The sequence below is a fragment of the Molossus molossus genome, unplaced genomic scaffold (assembly GCF_014108415.1).
Source record: "Molossus molossus isolate mMolMol1 unplaced genomic scaffold, mMolMol1.p scaffold_m16_p_1, whole genome shotgun sequence".
NCBI lineage: Eukaryota > Metazoa > Chordata > Mammalia > Chiroptera > Molossidae > Molossus > Molossus molossus.
In genome coordinates this window covers 210,669,871-210,689,393 of record NW_023425344.1, presented here as the reverse complement: position 1 = coordinate 210,689,393, position 19,523 = coordinate 210,669,871, and the positions used below count along the sequence as shown (strand labels likewise).

The following is a 19,523-nucleotide window of genomic DNA, read 5'->3' as shown; positions in this document are numbered from 1 at the left end:
TTGCTCCTTCCAGCCAGAGCAAGGCCATAGATTGCCACGATCTCATCAGGTACAAGCTCTTGTGAATGTGCTTTAAATATACTAAGATATGGAGACAGGGTCAAGGAGCTGAACCCCCAGAATGCCCAGTGGGGAGCAGCCAACTCAAATAGAAACAGAAGAGACAGAAGCCAGCTCTCATGGGTCCCTGATCCCTTTGATTGCAGGCCATTTTTCTAAGGAAGAAGAGGAACTGTCTTCTCAGATGTCCAGCTTTAAATGAAGCCATGACTCAGATCAGGGAACTGGAGGAGGGCCATGGAAGAACTCAAGGAGATTATACAGCAAGGGCTAGGCTGCCTTGAGCTCTCTGAGATGACTGAGCACCCAGACTACAACCTGGAGACCTATGTGAACAAGGTAGTCTGCCCTGGCCCAGCAAACCAAGCACCTCTCAGCCCTGCAAGGTGTCATCAAGGCCTTGCGCCTGTCCATGGAGCTGGAAGAGCAGGCCACCAAACACATAAGCAGCAAGAAAAGAAGAAATGCCCCAGTGACACTGCAAATATAGATGTTTGATTTAAACATCAAAAAAGTCTTGTCTGCTCCTGCATAATCAATAAATACCAAAACAGGGCTGTAGAGTCAGAGCTGCAAACAGCCATCCTAAAGCATGAAAAGGTCAGGTAATTCCAGTAAAGACAATCCAAGGTACTTTATAAACTCCTTTAATAAGGTGCCTTGAGTCTTGGGAACTGAATGTGTGAATATATGGTCTATATTTTAATTTTTTGTCATTTTTAGGTTTAACATTTCAAAGTCTAACTCAAATTACAGAAACACTGTTCCTCAATACATCTCAACAATCTCCACCAAATTTACTTAAAAATTCCTGCTCTTAGCTGGGCTGGTGTGGCTCAGTGGATTGAACATTGTCCCACGGACTGAGAGGTCCTGGTTCAATTCCATCAGGGTGCATGCCTGGGTTGTGGGCTAGATCCTTGGGGGGTGGGGGGTAGGAAGAGATCGATGTTTCTCTCTCTCTCCCTAAAAAAAAAATCAATAAAAACATATTAAAAAATTCTTGCTCTTAAATCCAAATGCCAGCGTATTCCATACTTCATATTCACTTATGACTAAATACTTGGTAACAAGTAGTCTTCCATAAACTCATCTTAGCCTAGAATGACTTATTTTTTAAAGTAAATTATTCCCTTGTAAAAAGAAATATTCCTTAGATGTTTCCCCCACTGAAACGTCCGATTTTAACTCCACCCTGAACCTAAAAATATTTATTGCCCAGAATACCCTTGAGAATTGTGGCACCTTTCCCAATTTCAGAAATTAGACTCTAAAGAATTACAAATATAAAAGCAAATTCTGTTCCCTTTGATTTCCATTTTTCATAAGACAAAACAAAACAAAAAACCTCCAAATATCAGTTGGAAAGTCACTGTAAAGCAAAGGTTAAAATAGCAGTATTGTCTAGGGAACACTGAGCAGTATAGGCCACTAGCAAAATTAACATACTGGGAACAGTAATTCCAAATCTTGTGTTCATGGCCCCTCAAATCCTTTAACAAAAGATTTTCTGCAGTAATAAATGGGCTCCTCAATTACAGACCCTCAAAATGGCTACCTCTTTTTAGTTAAACATTATCCTTCCTAGTGTTACATTAAATATCGCACCTAAAGCCAGAGTTGTCGACTTAATCCTAATGCATGGCAACCAAAATAAGCATAAGATACCTTCTCTGCCATCTCAGTTTTCCTATCATCTTATGCCTCCAGGGTTAGCTTACATAATACTGACTGATAATTTATGATATGACACCTTCTAGGGCTATCTGCTTTGTAAATTGAAGGCTACTTTGCAACAGACTCCAACAATGTTGTAAAATAGCTGCCACGTGGCCTTGCAAGGAAGTGAAAGATAAAAAGACCATTTGAGCCACTATATTATAAACTAACACTCACTATCTGAAAATATCTAAACAAATTAGTTTCAATTCTGGAAGCTTGAATTTATCATCTACTTATAAAAGGGAGGTTTAACACTGAATGTTACTCCCAAAGGTGACCATCTTGCTTTCTTAAAAGGAGGTAGCTATCAAACCATTACATTGGCAGCATTTGGCATTCTTGACATTTTAACTATAAGAGAAATAAACTACTAAAATACTTTATTTCTAAGCAAAAACAAGAGTGCTAGCATAAATCTGTCCTATACTGGTGAAGAAATTCACAATACATTTTAGTAATCCAACGGATATATTTTAAGTTTCAAAATGTTATTTCACAAATAGTCAGTTCTATCCCAAAATTAAGAATCTGATTTAAAGATAAGGTGCCAAAAAAACTACTCAGACTATTTTGATGGTTACAAACAACAATTATTTAAGTAATACAATCACACTTCTTTAAACTCAATTGCAGAGATCTACAATTTATTATTTTCAGTGTTAAAGTAAGAGAATAATTTTCAAGATGGCACTTAATTCTACCTATTTACCTGTTAACAAATACAGAACTGAAACCATAGCACTTTACAAACAGATCCAGGAAACTATGCAAGAGACAATGACATAGCTTAACCAGACTCTGAAAGACAGATACAAATTTTTGATCACACTTGTACAAAAAGAATAGTCATGCCTGTGTGACTAAGGTTCTTTAAACATAACCGCTATATCGTGTTTATGACAGACCCCTAGAGTGTGCCAGTTTTCCGTATCAGGGAGGAATTAAGGGATGTGCTCCTAAAGAACTGAGGGAAAAGGCGCTACCAGGAAGGCTCTGGGTGGAACAGTGATTCATGGGATTGCAAATTACTTGTCACTATGATGCAACTCCCAAGGTTTCTCTAGTTTGAGGTTCAAGACAAAGGAGAGAATTATTTCCTTCCTTGAGCTCTTCCCAAAGCAATGTGGACATCCAATCTATTCTAAGGTAATACAGAGATCACCCATTCTTTAAGAGCATAGTTTACATACATGTTGGCCTGCATTAAAAAGGAGAAAGTTTCCATAAATGGCAGATTTTAGAGCTGGTTGACCTATTTGGCTAAGTAACATAAATCAGGTGAACTCAAAATCAAAGTTTTTACTAAAATCTCAAGGATAAAAATGAACACTGCCTAATAAACTCAACATCTGACAATAATTGCTGCCAGTTTTAAAATGTATATTCAAAACAGAACCTCAGGAGAACTAGGTTTATTTATTCTATAGGTAGAACAGCTCAAGATGTTGATAAGCATCATTTGTTTAAATTATGACAATGTTTTCAAAGTGTGTTCACTTAGGGAAAAAGTGATTATAGAAAAATACTTGAAATAATTTGCCAAGGAGGTTGCAGATTCGAACAATAATCCACACATCATCTTAGATTTTTAAGTGTGTAGTTTCATAATTTAAACAAATCCGAACTTTGTTTTAAACAAATTATATCAAAGAGCTATTCAATATACTTATTTTAACTTTCCATAAAAACTGAATAAAAATCACATTTGAATGATTTACTTTTACATTTTTATCTGATTGTATCCATCTGATATATTATACATCCAAGTACAAGAGGCAGATATCTTCTGAGAGGTGCAAGAGTTGTTCTTTCATGAATGCCCTCTAATAGTGAAACCAGCAATTTTTATATATGCGTTCATGCGCATATATATGTACTTCAAAAAGCAAAGCGTCATCTCTTCATCCATTAACTTAATGGTAAGACTGCAATAGAAGAAAAAAAAGTAAACTTCTAGATTTTGTAAAATGGAGTTTATTAACTCCTGGCTGTGGTATAAACTTATTGCTTAATAAATCCAAAGAGCAAGCCATCTCACTTATTTTGGCATACAACTTACAAAAATAACTTTTCAAGAGAACACATAGCAAGAAGTTATACTAATGAAAGGAAACTGGCGGCACTTAATCAAGATTTTCTTCCTTTACAGTTGGGTGGGGTGTGTGTGTGAAGTTAATCTAGTTGGAGATTTGATTATTTTGTTAAGAGTAAATAGATGTTTTCCCTCAAGAAGAATCTTGACTGCATTTGAATACTCACTTGGCTTACTTCATGGGAGAAGTGGGGTGCTTTTCTATTTGGTCATATGCCCAAGATAGGCTCCTCAACTATGATGTCAACCCTACTCCAGCTGGGCTAACAGACAGTAAAGCATAAAGCATTACACATAACTGACAGTTTAGAATATGGTAGAGTCTTGAGCTAATTGCTGCTATGAATCTAACAAAACCTTGGCTAAAAGGCACTATGGAAAGTTGCATAAAAGACAATGTTACACATTCAATGCCCTGGATGCTCTAGTAAAGATCTCTTTGATCTGTTTCTAATAGAATAAAATTTGTGTATAAATGTTATACAAAAATAAACATAATGAGCCCTGGCCAGGTAGCTCAGTTGGTTGGAGCATCGTCCCGATACACCAAGGTTGTGGGTTTCATCCCAGGTCAGGGCACATGTAAGAATCAATCAGTGAATGCATAAATAAGTGAAACAACAAATCGATTTTTCCTCTCTACATTACAAAGTTTTCGGGGATTTTTCAAAATTTTTCCTTTCATTTTTAGTACCGGGAACCATTAACCTGTTTTCATCATTTTAAATGCTTTACCTGAAATTTACTCTACACACACAAACATACACACTTTCTTTTAGAAAGTTTTAAAAGCTTTCTAATCCTTCCCCTCTAACTGGAGACAAATAAATCTTTCAGTTGTGCTTATGTGACTATTGTGCATGCTAAATAACAAATTAAACACTCACATGGGGGCCACCAGGCATTGGTGGAGCACCAGAAGGTCCTGAAGGCACTTGAAAAGGATTATTGGGACTGGGATAGAGTCCTGGTGTGGGATATGATCCTGCAGGGGCAGGATATGGTGCCGGTGGTCCCCAGGCTCCTGGTGGAACAGTGCCCCATGGAACAGGTGGTGCTGCCCCTGGTGCTTGGGGAGGAGGAGGTGCAGGATATGGCCCTGGAGATGGATATGGCATATTAGGGGTAGGATACTGCCCTCCCATTCCTGGTGCCCAAGGTCCAGAAGACATGGATCCCCATGGACCTAAAGGACCAGCTGCAGGTGGATCAGTGGGTGCACCATATGGTCGAGGAAGCTCTGGAAAGGGCATATTTGGTGTAGGATATGGCCCTGTGGGGCCAGGACCTGGCACAGTTGGGGCTGGATAAGGACCACCGGGTGGGGGGCATGATGGTCCAGAAGGAGGAAAGGGTGCTGGGGGTCCTGGAGGTGGTCCAGTGGGAGGCACAGAGGGATACATTCCTGCTGGTGCTGGTCCGAAAGGCACAGTGGAGGGTGGTGCACTTGGTGGGAGTCCGGATGGCACAGAAGGTGGAGCACTTGGGTTATTCCAAGGGTTGGAACCTGGCCAGCCTTGAGGAGGCTGGGTCGGTTTTGTATTGCTCACTGCAGAAGTTTTGGCAGGAGAGTGGTCAGGTAGCGCATCTGCCAACTGCAATACAAAAAAGGCATGTCTTACCGATCGTATTTAGGAGTAAGTCACGCTTAACATGATTATAAACCTCTATAACATCTTCAAAAGCCGTAATGTTCAGTTTAAAAACAACTCATTTAATACAAAACTTGAGGGGTTACCTTGAATATCAACTTTACAATGCAAATTTCTCAAAGAAGCTCAAGTTTCCTAATGCAGATAATTAACACTGTAGATTTGAATCCCAGCTTTATCTCAAACAAGTTATATACTTTCTCTGAGCTTTAGCTTCCTCAACAAACAGTTTTAGGGTTAACTTGAGGCTTAAATGAGATAATTTAAGTAATGCAGTTAACACAGTGCCTGGTATTTAATTTTCAATGAACATTGGCTATTATTAATAATATGAGGTTAAAAGAGAACAGAATACTTAAGGATTCATACAGAAACACTCCAATATATATTTTCAAACGTTATATATAAGCAAATTAAGGCAAATAACCTAACAAAATTGCATACCACTCCCCCCACACCCACAGACCAAAACCCAAGAATCACAGAAAGCATCTCTTTTAAATTGAAAGACTTATGGCCACTATTAGAACTATGCTGTTTTCTTAAGAGCTAAAAAACTTATAAAGAATAAGTGCATCAACTTACCGAAAATTCATCAGACATTTTCCTAAAAACAAAAACAGAAAGAAAGGAAGAAAAAGAAAGGAAGAAGGAATATTTCAAAACCAGCTTTTACTATTTCTTATATATTCTTTAAGGAACTTTCTTTGCATACATTATTTTTATTTAACTGGAATCTTAATCATTCACATAAAGTGTTTTTCTTTATGCAGGAAACATTTCCGTAACAATTTATATAGCTCTATCAACTTCATCCCTTTTTACTGGCTGCACAGCATACAAAAGTGATCCATAATTCAGTTTACACACTCATTTTGGTGGCAGTTTAGTTTGTTTGCATTTTACATTGTTTGAAACAATGACAGCATGAACATGTCTGAACACGTATCTTTGCTCACTCGTGAGATCTATCACCAGGAATTTTACTAGAAGTAAAATTTCCAGTCAACAGGTAGTTATCTAAATTCCACCTCAAAAGCCTATGCCAATTTTAAAGTCCCTTGCCAATTTACATTTCCTACCTTCTCTTCGCCACCACATATAATAAAATTTATAAATTTTCAATTATGGCACCTTGTTTTAACTGATAAGTAGCAAGTAGAGCATCTTTTAAATTTAATACTTCATCTATACTTCTTTTTCTGTAAATCTGCTCATGTGCTTGGACCACTTTAATTAACTTTTAAATTGAAGTAAATTAACACTTAATAAAATGCAAGGATTTTAAGTGTTAGGTCAACAAGCTTAACAAGTCTGTGTGTCCAAGATACAGAACATTTCCCTTACTCGAGGTTTAGCCATGCTCCTCTCCAATCAACTCCCCTTCCTACCTGGTAATCAGTTTCTGACTTAATTTTTTAAATTTCCTATGAATAGAACAAGAGAGTATGCAGTCTTTTGCCCTTGATAAATTTACTACTTAGTAGTATACATCTTTCTTAAAAAAAAAAAAACAAACAAAAAAACAACTTTGTAAGATAGTAAGGAAATTGGCTAGCTCTGTCATATATGAGACAAAAAATAAATAAATTTATCCGGAATTCCCTTTATCTGTAGATACTTTAAATGTTATTTTTTGGGGGTACTACAAATATTTTTAATTTCATATAGTTGAACTATCAATCTTTCCAAAGTATATGTGGCTTCTGTTTTATAAAGTCCTCGTCTACTCCAAGTTTATAAAAAAATTCACCAGCCCTGGCCGGTGCGGTTCAGTTGGTTGGAGTGTCATCATGTATACTGGGAGATCTTGGGTTTGATTCCTGGTCAGGGCATATACCTAGGTTGCAGGTTTGATTCCCCAGTCAGGGCGTGTACGGGAGGCAATTGAACAATCTCTCTCTCTCACATCAATGTTTCTCTCTCTCTAATAAAAATAAATAAATAAATCACCTATGTTTTCCTACAGTATTTTTATGGTTTAATTTGTTTAAACTCTTTCTGTTCTTCCAAACAATAATTATGGAAATATCTATCTTTTCTGAACTGATCTGTGGACCTACCTTTAACATATTCTACTGTTATTAACAACTAATATTAGCCCTGGCCAGGTAGTTAAGAGCATCGTCTTGATAACCCAAAGTTTCAGGTTTGATCCCTGGTCAGGGCACATACAAGAATCAATCAAAACAAATAAGTGGGCCCTGGCCAGTTTGCTCAGTGGTTAGAGCGTCGGCCTGCAGTTCAGAGAGACCTGGGTTCGTTCCCGCTAAGGGCGCGTACCTCGGTTGCAGTTTGTCCCTGGCCCTGGTTGGTCGTGCAGGTGGCAGCCACTCGATGTGTCCCTTTCACGTCCATGTTTCTCTCTCTCTATCTGAACAAAAAATGGAAAAATGTCCTTGGGTGAGGATAAAAAAAAAACATGAATAAGTGGAATAAAAAATCGATGTCTTTCTCTCTCCGTTCCCTCCTCTCTAAAACCAATAAAACAAAAACAAAACAACAACGAGTATTTATTGAACATCCATGGAACAGGCACCATGCTAAGTGCATAATCTCATTTAGTAGCCTCAAAGCCCTACAAATGCAAATTCTATTACCACCCCCAGTTTACAGCTGACGAAAAGGAGGCTTATCAAGTTAACTTGTTTAAGATCACAGAGCTAAATGACCAGTGGAGAAAGGGTTCAAACCCAGGTATAGCCTAATTCCAGAACCAAGCCTCTTTACCACCACCCCGCCATCATTTCCCACAGGTACTGTGGACTCTCTTTTCTACTAATCTGCACCACAAAATTCTATCTTAATTATGCCAGCTTTAGTTTGTAATATATTTTAACATCAGTTGCCCTATTACTATTCGTTTTTTCATATTATTCTGAGTATTGTCATGTTTACCTTTTTCAGATCTTTTTATAACAAAAATTCTAAAAAATGTTGATGTTCTGGCCCTGGCCGGTATGGCTCAGTGGTAAGAGCATCACCCACAGACCAAAGAGTCCCAGGTTCGATTCTGGGCAAGGGCACGTACCTTGGTTGCAGTTCATCCCCAGCCCATTTGGGGTTATGCGGGTAGCAACACCTTATCGCAACACTTTATCGTGTCTCTCTCACATCTCTCTCTCTCTCTCTCTCCCCCCCTCCCTCCCTCCCTCCAGCTCTATCTGAAGATTAAAGTAAAAATATTCTCAGGTGAGGATCCAAAAAAATATGTTGGTGTTCTGGTTGGAATTGCATTAAATTTACAGATTAATTTAGGGGACATTTGATATATTTAAAATATCAAATCCCATTCAAGAACAAGGCATGTTTTCCTAGTTCCAATAACTGTCATTTATTATCACTTAGTAGTTTTAAAAAATCATGTCTCCTATACATTTCTTGTGAGGTAGATTTCTAACTGGTAAAATTTTTCTTGTGGTCATAAAATTGGCTTTCACTGTATTTCTGATTGGTTATTCATATGTTATATGGCAAAGGCTTAAAATTTTTAGTGTACTACTTTTGTAAGCAGCGAATTACTGAATTATTTTATTCTTGAAAGTTTCTCAGTTAATTCCCTGGCATTTCCAGGTAAAGAATTATAGCATTTGCAAAAAATAATTTTACCCTCTTTTCCATCTTTACAGCTCTTTTCTCTTTCATATCAACTAGGACTTAAACAACAAAAAAATGTTAAATAATGAGAGTAAGCACTTGTTCCCAACTCTCCTGTTTAAGTTAATCCTCATTTTTAGTTTGAGGTTGAAAAATTACATTAAAGAAGTTTTTGTTTACGCCTATATTGTTATAATTATTTATTCCTATACACTAGTGTTCTTCAGAAGGTCTTTTGGCATCTAATGAGTTGATATCAGTTTTTTTCTCCTCTGACCCCATCAACAGTGAATTTTATATATACAGATTGCTTAATATTGAGCCACCCTTGCATTCGTAGAGTCATTATTAAGTATAATTTGGTTATCATAAGGAATGATGAAGAAACAGAACACGAGGCTTACTAATTCACAACTGCTATAACTTTGCTTTTTATTCAGAATATGAAAAAACTCAAATGTATAGCAAATATAATTATCCACTCATTCCAAAGTTAAGGTTTGTTTTATACTAAAAGTCAGTCACATAATAGTAAATTCTTAGGACTAACTAACACCTGAAGAAACTTTTATCAGTGAATTGCAAGTCTGAAGTCCACAGTAGGCTAACATGCTTCCAACAGGGTGAACCTTGCTGAAACAGAAAATGGTTGTGTCAAAGTTCACATTAATTCCGGAGCAGAGAACTAACAAAGCAAGCAATTCAATTTCATATGGTCTTGCTGTTCAAATGTTCAGAATTATTCTTTTCCCTCTTAGTTTTTGAAAAACATACATACATAATATAAAGTTAACTAGTCATAGAATTACATCAAAATATAAGTTATACCATAAGTTAACAGTATTAAACAGATTCAAAATTCTTTAAAAACATTTTTTTTAGATTTTTTTCTTTATTGGTTTTAGAGAGAGAGGAAGGGAGGGGGAGAGAGACAGAAGCATCGATGAGAGAGAACATCGATTGGCAGCCTTCTGCATGCCCCCTACCAGGGATTTGGCCCACAACCTGGGCATGTGCCCTGACTGGGAATTGAACTGATGACCTCTTGGTGCAGGGTCGACGTTCAACCACTGAGCCACACTGGCCAGGCTGTCTTTCAAAATTTTTAAAAAATCAAAATCAAATCCTTGAAGGCAGAGGAAGCAATAGAATCTTATTAAAATAATGAAGCTCTGACCAAAGGAACGGAAAATAGGTCACTTCCTGTTCTATACAGGTGCACAATAGTGACTTGCCCTCCATGCCTAGTGTTCATGTTAACTGGAAATAGTCCAAATTTACATCTTGGGGAATACTTTCATCATAAAAAGGTTAAAAAAACAAACAAACAAAAGAAGCAGGACATTAGTTTCAACATAAGAGAGGCAGAATGTTAAAAAAAAAAAAAAAAAAAAAGACTTTCAGATGAGATTAATGTAACCTTGAACTGGCAAAAAAAAAAAAAAAGTTTATAAACAGGGAAGATTTACTTCTTTTTTCTTGGAATAATCTAAAGCTATTCCTTCCAAAACTATGTATCAACTGAAAAATATTCATTTTATATTATGAGCAGTAACAGTAATTTTAAAACTGGTAATTCAATCACAGGAAGGTTTAAGGAAGTTGACCTCCATAAATTACTATTGACTACTGGACAAGAAATATTTCAAAAGACCACCAAATTGCAGTGGAGAAACAGTCTGGGACTACTTGGTTATAAGAACTGCACAACAGTCCTTTAATTTAATTTATTATTTCTTTAAAAAAAATTTTTTTTCTTTACTGATTTTAGAGAGAGGGAGAAAGAAAGATAGAAACATCAATGAGAAAGAACATCTACTGGCCGCCTCCTACATGCCCCCCACTGGGGATTGGGCCCACAACCTGGGCCGGTGACCTCTTCTTGGTATACGCGTCGAAGCTCAACCAGTGAGCCACATTGGCTGGGCTAATTTATTATGTCTTAAAAAGGTTATTTCTGTTTTTAAAAAATTGATTTTAGAGAGGAAGGAGGGAATGGGAGGAAGAGAGAGAGAGAGAGAAAAAAAAGAGAGAAACACTGATTGGTTGCATGCAACTAGACTGAGCTAGAACCTGAAACCTAGGCATGGGTCCTGTCCTGGAATCAAACCCAGGACCCTCAGTTAGGTGCATGGGACGATGCTCCAACCAACCAAGTCACATGGGCCAGGGCCGGACATCAGTTCTTTTAACTGAGTCTTTAGATAAAGACAAGCTTAACCAGAGACCATGTTTTCATCTGCCCAGCAGGTATAATAATTCCTACTACTTCACAGATAATTAAAACTACATTTAATAATTTATCAAGTACTACAGACATGTCAGATGTCTATTATGAGAAATCAGAATTTTTGGTGATTAGTTAGGGGTGATGATGGTAATCAGTGTATTGAAAATACAAATTTTGAATTAAAATATACGACAGTTTTGAGGATTTGGAAGTTTCTGAACATTAAAATTTTTTTTAAAACATAATTTTAAAAAATCATTTTTCCAACTTCTTATAAGCCACATTGTCTACATTTATTCAGCTAGTTCTTGGAACATATGTACTAGGCACTGTGTTGGGCTTTGGGGAAATGAATAGTATTATACAGAATAAATGCTCCAAGAGTTCACAGTCTGGTGTTTAAACATGACTTGGGTTAAACACAGGGCTCTAAGGGAATACTTCAAAGAGCTCCTAAGGAATTAAGAAAGGGAGGAATCCTGAGAAGTGTTCTGTCTCTGCAGTCTCCAAGAACAATAAATAGGGGGATGGTGGATAGGCCTTAGGGAAAGGAGAGCAATTTCTGCAAAAGTTGAGAGGGAGGCCAAAAAAGAATTGTGGGTAGTGTTAGCAGGTCAGATAGGTTAGAATATAGAAAGGGGAGGGATATGAAAGTTTAGCAAAAAAGAGCCTTTAGACCAAGGTTTGAACACCTCAGTCAGTGTCAGTTCACCTGAACAAACCTCAGTTTCTTCTACTGTAAAGAACTGGCTAGTAATGTGACAGACTAAATGGGACTCATAAATCAAGTGCCTATAACACTGGGGGCTAGGAAAACCGCGGGTGGGCAAGAGATATATTCTTTTGTCTTCCTTTGTATATGGGCATACAGCATATGGTTGTAAGAGTGAAGGCTAAAAGTATGACTGACTAGATAAAATGCAGCTCTTCCCTGGCTGGCTCCGGACAAGGTGAACTCTCCAAATCTCAGAGGTAAAAGTAGACAGAAATAGTATCCACCTCACAGATTTGCAAACAAATCTCTTGGGCACTGCCTGGCCTATAGCAAAAACTTAACAAACGTTAGCTTTTACAACTGCTACGATAGATACGTAAACCTTTATCTGCAGTTCTCAACTCAGAAACCTCCAAAATTCAAAGAAACGGTTCTCAAGTATATAGGGCAACTCTTTTGGTGGCAAAACCTGACCTGAGGCTATTTGTAGTTTCCATTAATTCGCTTATGGCTGCACAAATACGAAGGCTGGGTTAGAAGATGCTGCCCCAACCTGCTGGGGGGTGCCACGTCTATGCACTTTATTGTCTTCCTAAAATCTGAAGACAAAATTCAATTTCTAAATTTCAAAACACACCAGGCCCCAGGATCTGTTCCTCCTGGAGGGAGGACAAGAACACGCCAATATTCGAAGTTCCACTCAAGTTCCTGAGACAAACTAATTTTGAATAGGAGGTTCAGAGGCGCCAGCAGCAAGAAAAATGTTTTTTCCCTGCGCAATAAACACTTCTGAACAAAGAACTTCTGAAAGATTTCTGACGACTACCTTCCTTCGCCTGTTATGAGGGTTCGTTTTCGAAACAGGCCTTAAAATCACCAGGTGCACGAGTATTTCTTTAGTGGTAATGCTATAAAAATTTTTTTTCGGTCTGGTGGGCATGGTTTGATGCTTCAACATTAGAATCTTTATATATTAAAAGCACTACTCTTGGTTTTCAAAGAGGAAAATGGCTCAGCTGTTTATAAGCTACCATGCATAATACACGTTCCTAAATCCTAAAAACCAAAATACTACAGAACTCAGTAGTTTCGAATGGGTATTTATCCAATATAATGTACTTGCTAGCAACTCCTCCAGTAAGGATTGACCGGAACGTTGTCACACTCGATAATCTCAAACAAGGGTCAAAGACTCCCCGAAGAATCTTTTCAGGCCTAGCTCTTCCCTTTTATTAGAAATTAATGAATGGGGGAACTCGGGGCCAAGGGGCTCGCGGCCGGCGGCCCTTTAGGGCTAAATGAACAAAGGGAGCCGGGATCAACCGGAACGAACCGGCCTCTGAGCGGGTCTTGCCCGCCCGGCAAGGGGTGGGGGAAGGGCCGGGCCCGCTCCCCGCCCCACCCCCCAGCCAGGCCTGACGTCAGGAGCGGAGAAACCCGTCGGGCGCGACCTCACCCGTCTCCGTCTTCTCCCGGGGGCGGACGGGCAGGCGGGGAACAGCCCGCGGCCCCAAGATGACGGGAAAAAAAACCCTTAGCCCCGGAAGAGCGACTCGAGGCAGCTCCGCTCCCGCGCCCTCCTCCCGCTCGGGCGCGCTCCCTCGCCCCCCTCCGCGACCCCTATTAGTGCCGAAGCAGCCTCACCCGGCAAGATCCGAGGCCGCAGCAAGGCCGAGAAGCAGCGACGGGTCCGAGGAAACCAAGGGCTGAAGTACCAAGCGCAGGCTGACAGCAGCAGCGACGACGGCCCCAGCGGCGGAACCAGCAGCACCAGCAGCAGCACCAACAACGCGCGGCTCCTCCTGGCGCCGGAACAGGAAGCACCGGCGCGGAGCGCACCGCCCCTGCGGGCGCCCCTCCCTCCCCTCGGGGCCGGCCCGCGCACGCCCCCCGCAGGCCCTCGGCAGCACTGCGGCCCGGCCGGCCCCTCCAGCGTGGCTGCCCCTGGCGCTCGCTCCGGGCGGCTGCTTTCTTCCGTGGGCCACCGGAAAGCTCCCCAGTTTTCCGGAGTTCGGAGCGCTCGGAGGGAACGCCTGTGGCTAGTGACGTCTGGGCAGCCTGGCGGAAATTGCTAAATTGTTTCCTGGAATGGCTCAAGGGCAGGCTCCCTACGCTGCCGGCGTTTACAGCCCAGGCCTGGAAGCGCGCTGTGTGCGGCCCGACTGGGGACAGGAACCCTCGGGCCAAAATTGGGGAGAGCTAAAGGAACAATGAAGACGTTGCCAACGGCTTCACAAATTGAAATTAAGGAAACAGCCTCTTTGCAGATTTTTGCTGATCAGTACCTCTTCTCCCCACGTTCATTTTTGAATAAAACCTTTAAAGTACTCCCGTGCTAGGCCTGAAAGACTGACACATGGTCCCAGACATCAAGGAACCTGGTAGCTAGTAGTGATGCCACAATTATATGGAGTGCAAAATATATACATACAGTACTTACATATACATTATAAAAGTATTCTTTAATTGATTTTTTAGAGAGAGAGGAAGAGATTGAAACATCCAACAGGGAATAGGGGCATATATGCTGACCGGGCATTGGACCAGCCACGTGTGTGGGATGCTCAACCAACTGAGCCATACCTGCTGGGCTAAAAGATGCTATATTCTTTCTTTTTTTTTTTTTTTATCCTCACTGGAGGACATTTTTCCATTCTTTGTTCAGATAGAGTGGGAGGGAGAGAGAGGAAGAGAGGGAAACACTGATGTGAAAGGGACACATTGAGTGGCTGCCACGGCACAGCCCAACCAGGGCCAGGGACAAACTGCAACTGAGGCACGTGCCCTTAGCGGGAACTGAACCTGGATCTCCCTGGACCACAGGCCGAGGCTCTAACCACTGAACAAAGATGCTATATTCTTACATTTTGCTTCTTTGTGTAAGCTGTTATTGGGTCAGTGGGTGGACGTTTTACTATAAACTTTTTTTGATTGATTTTAGAGAAACAGATTTGTTGTTCCACTTATTTATGTATTCATTGGTTGATTTTTAAATTTTATCTTGTTTATATTTTTAATCCTCACCCAAGAATATTTTTGTCTTTATCTTCAGAGAGAGTGGGAGAGAGAGAGGGAGGGAGGGAGGGACAGACAGACTAACTGGTTGACTCCTGTGCAACCTGGACCAGGGCCATACAGAACCGAAACCAAGGCACGTCCCCTTGACCGGAATCAAACCTGAGACTCTGGTCTGAGGGCCCAGCTCTAACCACTGAGCAAACCAGCCAGGGCTCACTGGTTGATCTTTATATGTGCCCTGCCTGACTGGGTATCCAACCTGCAACCTTGGCATATCTGGATGCCACTCTAAGCAACAGAGCTACCCAGCCAGGGCTACTATAAACTTCTTAAATGAAGACTTATCTCTGGATATATGGTATAGCACACATAATTCTCATACCAAAAAATAAGCTATAAAGGAACCTCAAATACCTAAGCCTGGGAAGGCAGATTTTTGGATAAAGGCAGCGGTCTATGAAAAATGATACCACTGGTGTGAATGACCTAACCTGCCCTCATAGGAGGCAGTGAAATAGCAGTGTCTTGAGAAGCCATAAGGAAGCCTGAGGCAATAATACAAAACTAGTGTTTAAATTGTTTTACTTTTTTTGCATTCTGATTTTAAAATGTTGCACCATAATATTACTTTTCATGACTGAGCTTTTTGGCCAAAGTACATTTTGTGCCCAAGTTGAGTGCCTCTCACATCACCCTAATCCTGATCGTGGGTATCAGTTACTGATGGCTTCCAACCTCTCCCATGCTCCCAGCCAATACCTGAGCAGGATGGGAATTCTAGCACTAGGTCTTTCCTGTCCCAAGTGGGACAGACAGCCTTGGCTCGGGATCTAAATTGCCATCTAGCTTTTTTAGAACTGCACTGAACTCTGGAGCTCAACCAGTCCAATCCTTCCATTTCTTTCACAGATGTCAAACCTGCAATATGGTATGAAGACTTCAGCTTCTTCACCTTCATAGGTATCTCCCCTCACCCCGGCCCCAGTAAATCTCTTGCACATTTAATCACATCTTGACAACTGCCTCTGGAAGACCCAAACTGACACACTAAACACTGAAAGGAGTGTATTATAAATTAGAAAATGTGTAAGAATATAGACTTTTTTTTCAGATTCTTAGCTGAATGTATGAGATAAGGACATACAATGTTTTTAAAACAAAACACAAAGCCTTTGGATTTTATATGAAGTTTTTAATTAAATGAAAATTTATTCAGTTCAATTTATTTGAACTCATATCCATAAAGAAACAATCAACTTAAGGATTTGAAATAAAAATGACAACAATATTCTTTTTGGGTAAGGTGGATCATACAACCCTGACTGACAAGGGTACTAATATCTTTGTGAGTTACTACTTAAACTCTGCATAATCAAGTATATATCAAATTCATACTTGGTTTATACAGAATTTATCCAGTTCTAGCAAAGTTAGCATAATATGAGTAACCTTCCTTGAGTTTTATACTTTTGAAAGTCTGAAAGCTTAGATTTAATTATAACCACATGAAAATGATTACAGGTATACCTTGGAAATATTGCAAGTTCAATTCCAGACCACTGCAATAAAGTGAATATTGAAATAAAGCAAGTCATGTACTTTTTTGGGTTCCCAGTCATATAAGTTATGTTTATACCATACTGTATTAAGTGTGCAATAGCATTAGGTCTAGGAAGTATATACCTTAATTAAAAATATTTTATTGCTAAAAATGCTAACCATCAGCTGAGACTTGACAAAGATCACTGATCACAGATCATAACAAATATAATAATGAAAGTTTGAAATACTTAGTTACCAAGATGTGACACAGAGACACGAAGTAAGCAAATGCTGTTAGAAAAAAGGTGCCAATAGACTTGCTTGTCACAGGGCTGCCACAAACCTTCAATTAAAAAAAACAATATCTGGGAAATGTAATAAAGTGAAGCACAGTAAAATGAGGTATGCCTGTATCTTTACTTCCTGCAAATGTAATCAACTTTTAAAATAACTTAGGCAAACATCAATTTTACATAAACCTTATTAAGAGTCGGAGGAAATTGCAACTCTTCATCTAATTGCAGAGTCTAAACCATAAATCCAAATTGTATTATCTCTATTGTTATATCAAGCCAAGAAAATCTATTACAGACAAAAACAGTGAGTGTGAATCTGCAGGGTCCACTAAGGGGATACTTTGAAAACCTATTATCACATTAGCACTTAACAGCTATACAGAAATTATTTTAAAGTATGCTCCAAGGATCACCTCTTAACTGAAGAAATTAACCTTTAAAAAAAAGAAATTAACCTTCAGAAGTCAAGTGACAACTATTACCAACATTTTATATCTTAGGAAATAAAGACAAAGAAAGATTTAGGATTGAGTTGCCTATTCAAAATAAAAAAAATAAAAAAGATTCTGGCTTTATTTGAAATAAGGTTCATGTTCCCCCAAATCCCTTTCCATTTGGTTATATCCATTGGTCCACATTTCTACTTAGAAACCAATGCATTTCAAAGTTACCTCCATTTTGTGTCCAATATATATACAGAAGGGTGTGTGTGTATGTGTATATATATATAAATAAAATGTTTTTATTAATTTTTTAGAGAGAGAGGAAGAGATAAAAACATTGATGTGAGAGAGAGACATCGATTGGTCACCTTCTGCACACCCCCTACTGGGGATGGAGCCCAAAACCTGGGCATGTGCCTTGACCGGAAATCAAATCGGGACCTCTCAGTCCACGGGACACTCAATCCACTGAGCCACACTGGCCAGGCTTGTGTCCAATATCTTAATGTATTAGAATAGTATAGACAGATTCTTCTGTTGCTCATTTCTGGTAGGCCATTAAAAAAGTAAACACTTTGTGCTTTCTGTTCATTCTTCAGAAATAAAAATGAATGTAAAACTGATTATATTAAAATCAAAATTGTAAAGATATTTTTTCCAAAGTAGAAACAATTTGCTTGAGTTAAAAATGTTTTTTTTTTTTTTTCTTTATTGATTTTAGAGAGAAAGGGAGAGGGAGAGAGAGATGGAAACATTGATGAGAGAAAACATCAATTGGCCACCTCCTGCATGACCTCCCACTGGGGATCAGGCCCACAACTTGGGCATGTGCCCTGACCTCTTGGTTCATGGGTTGACGCTCAACCACTGAGCCACACCAGCCGGGCTTGACTTAAAATTTTTTCTTCATTTGGGTATTAAATTACCAAACACACACGCTATTTTAAATTTCAGCATTGTTTATCTTGTGTTGTCCCCAGGAATCTTATAATTATTTTAAGTCTACTTCCCTATGAAATTTGCTCTACCAAAATCAATATATAACTGATTTGACTAATTATAGCTAAAAGTGACAAAAATATTTTTAATGTAAACTAAGCATATACTTATGAGTTAGGTCTCAAGGATTTTGTTTCATAGGAAGGAAGCTCTCTATTATGTGGATCTATAAAATGATCCAAACTTCAGAGACAGGAAGCTGATAACTTGATTTATCTTAATGGCTTCGGTTCATGAATAAATGATAATGGTTTGTGTTTTACTTATAAAAAGAAATGGAATTTGTATAATGATATGAGTCCTAACTGCCACATTTATTCTACTTTTTAAAGGATTTCTCATTTCTAAGACATTCTTTGTATTATTATTTATAATAAGAAGTCTAAACTTTAATTGAAAGCCATTCTTTGACCACAGTTTGCCATCAGCTGAAATTCAGGAAAGAACACAGATCTGATCACCAAATCAATAAACCTAGCCACAGGCTGACTAAAAGCTTCCTTGAATCTTTTTCTTTTAAATTAAACCATTGCTGTTATTAATTATTTAAGCGAATGGCATGGTTATAGAATATAGAATATATTTTTGTATTCTTCATACAAAAATGCCCAAGAAACCTAAAAAAATCCATCACCATATTTTAGGAATCATAGTATGACTCAAGATATTGTAGTTTAAAAAAAATGGGGCTGGGGGGCATTAATGTACCGAAAAACTTCAGAGAGAAATAGAAAAGTCAAGTTTATTTCCTGACTAGTGCAGGATGACTCCCAAAGCGCTGTTAAGTGTGTGGTCCAGACTAGCTATTAGCAATTAAGTAGTTCCCTTTCTCTGTCAAGGCTTTTCCCTGAGGTAATGCCTAAATTCTTAAGTTTAATATTTTATCTTGTTTCTTTTAGCCTCATCCTCTCTTAACAACAAGTTTCACACCTTTCTATCATGCTGAATGCTTTCTCAACTCTAGAATTTACTTTTAAAACTGTCACAATATCTTAGAGCTACAAAATTTATATTTAGATATATTGGTTTCTTTCCATATTGTTCTCTCAGAACTTCCTCTTTTTACTTATATATCCATAATTACATTTTAAAATGATTATTGGATGCTCTTCCAAATATGTCCTCACAAAGTAACCGAGAAAAGGGTTAACCTTTCT

The 19,523-nt window shown here is 38.8% G+C and overlaps 1 protein-coding gene across 1 annotated transcript; it reads right to left on the bottom strand.

Moving 5' to 3' along the window:
- Nucleotides 1–970: 970 nt before the first annotated feature.
- On the bottom strand, nucleotides 971–13,811 carry MAPK1IP1L (mitogen-activated protein kinase 1 interacting protein 1 like). Its single transcript, XM_036264136.1, has 4 exons — nucleotides 13,713–13,811; nucleotides 6,112–6,133; nucleotides 4,762–5,469; nucleotides 971–3,707 (listed from the first exon to the last, which is right to left on the bottom strand). The coding sequence occupies exons 2-4, from the start codon at nucleotides 6,127–6,129 to the stop codon at nucleotides 3,696–3,698; spliced, it is 738 nt and encodes a 245-aa protein (XP_036120029.1). The 5' UTR covers nucleotides 6,130–6,133; nucleotides 13,713–13,811; the 3' UTR covers nucleotides 971–3,695.
- Nucleotides 13,812–19,523: the final 5,712 nt, after the last annotated feature.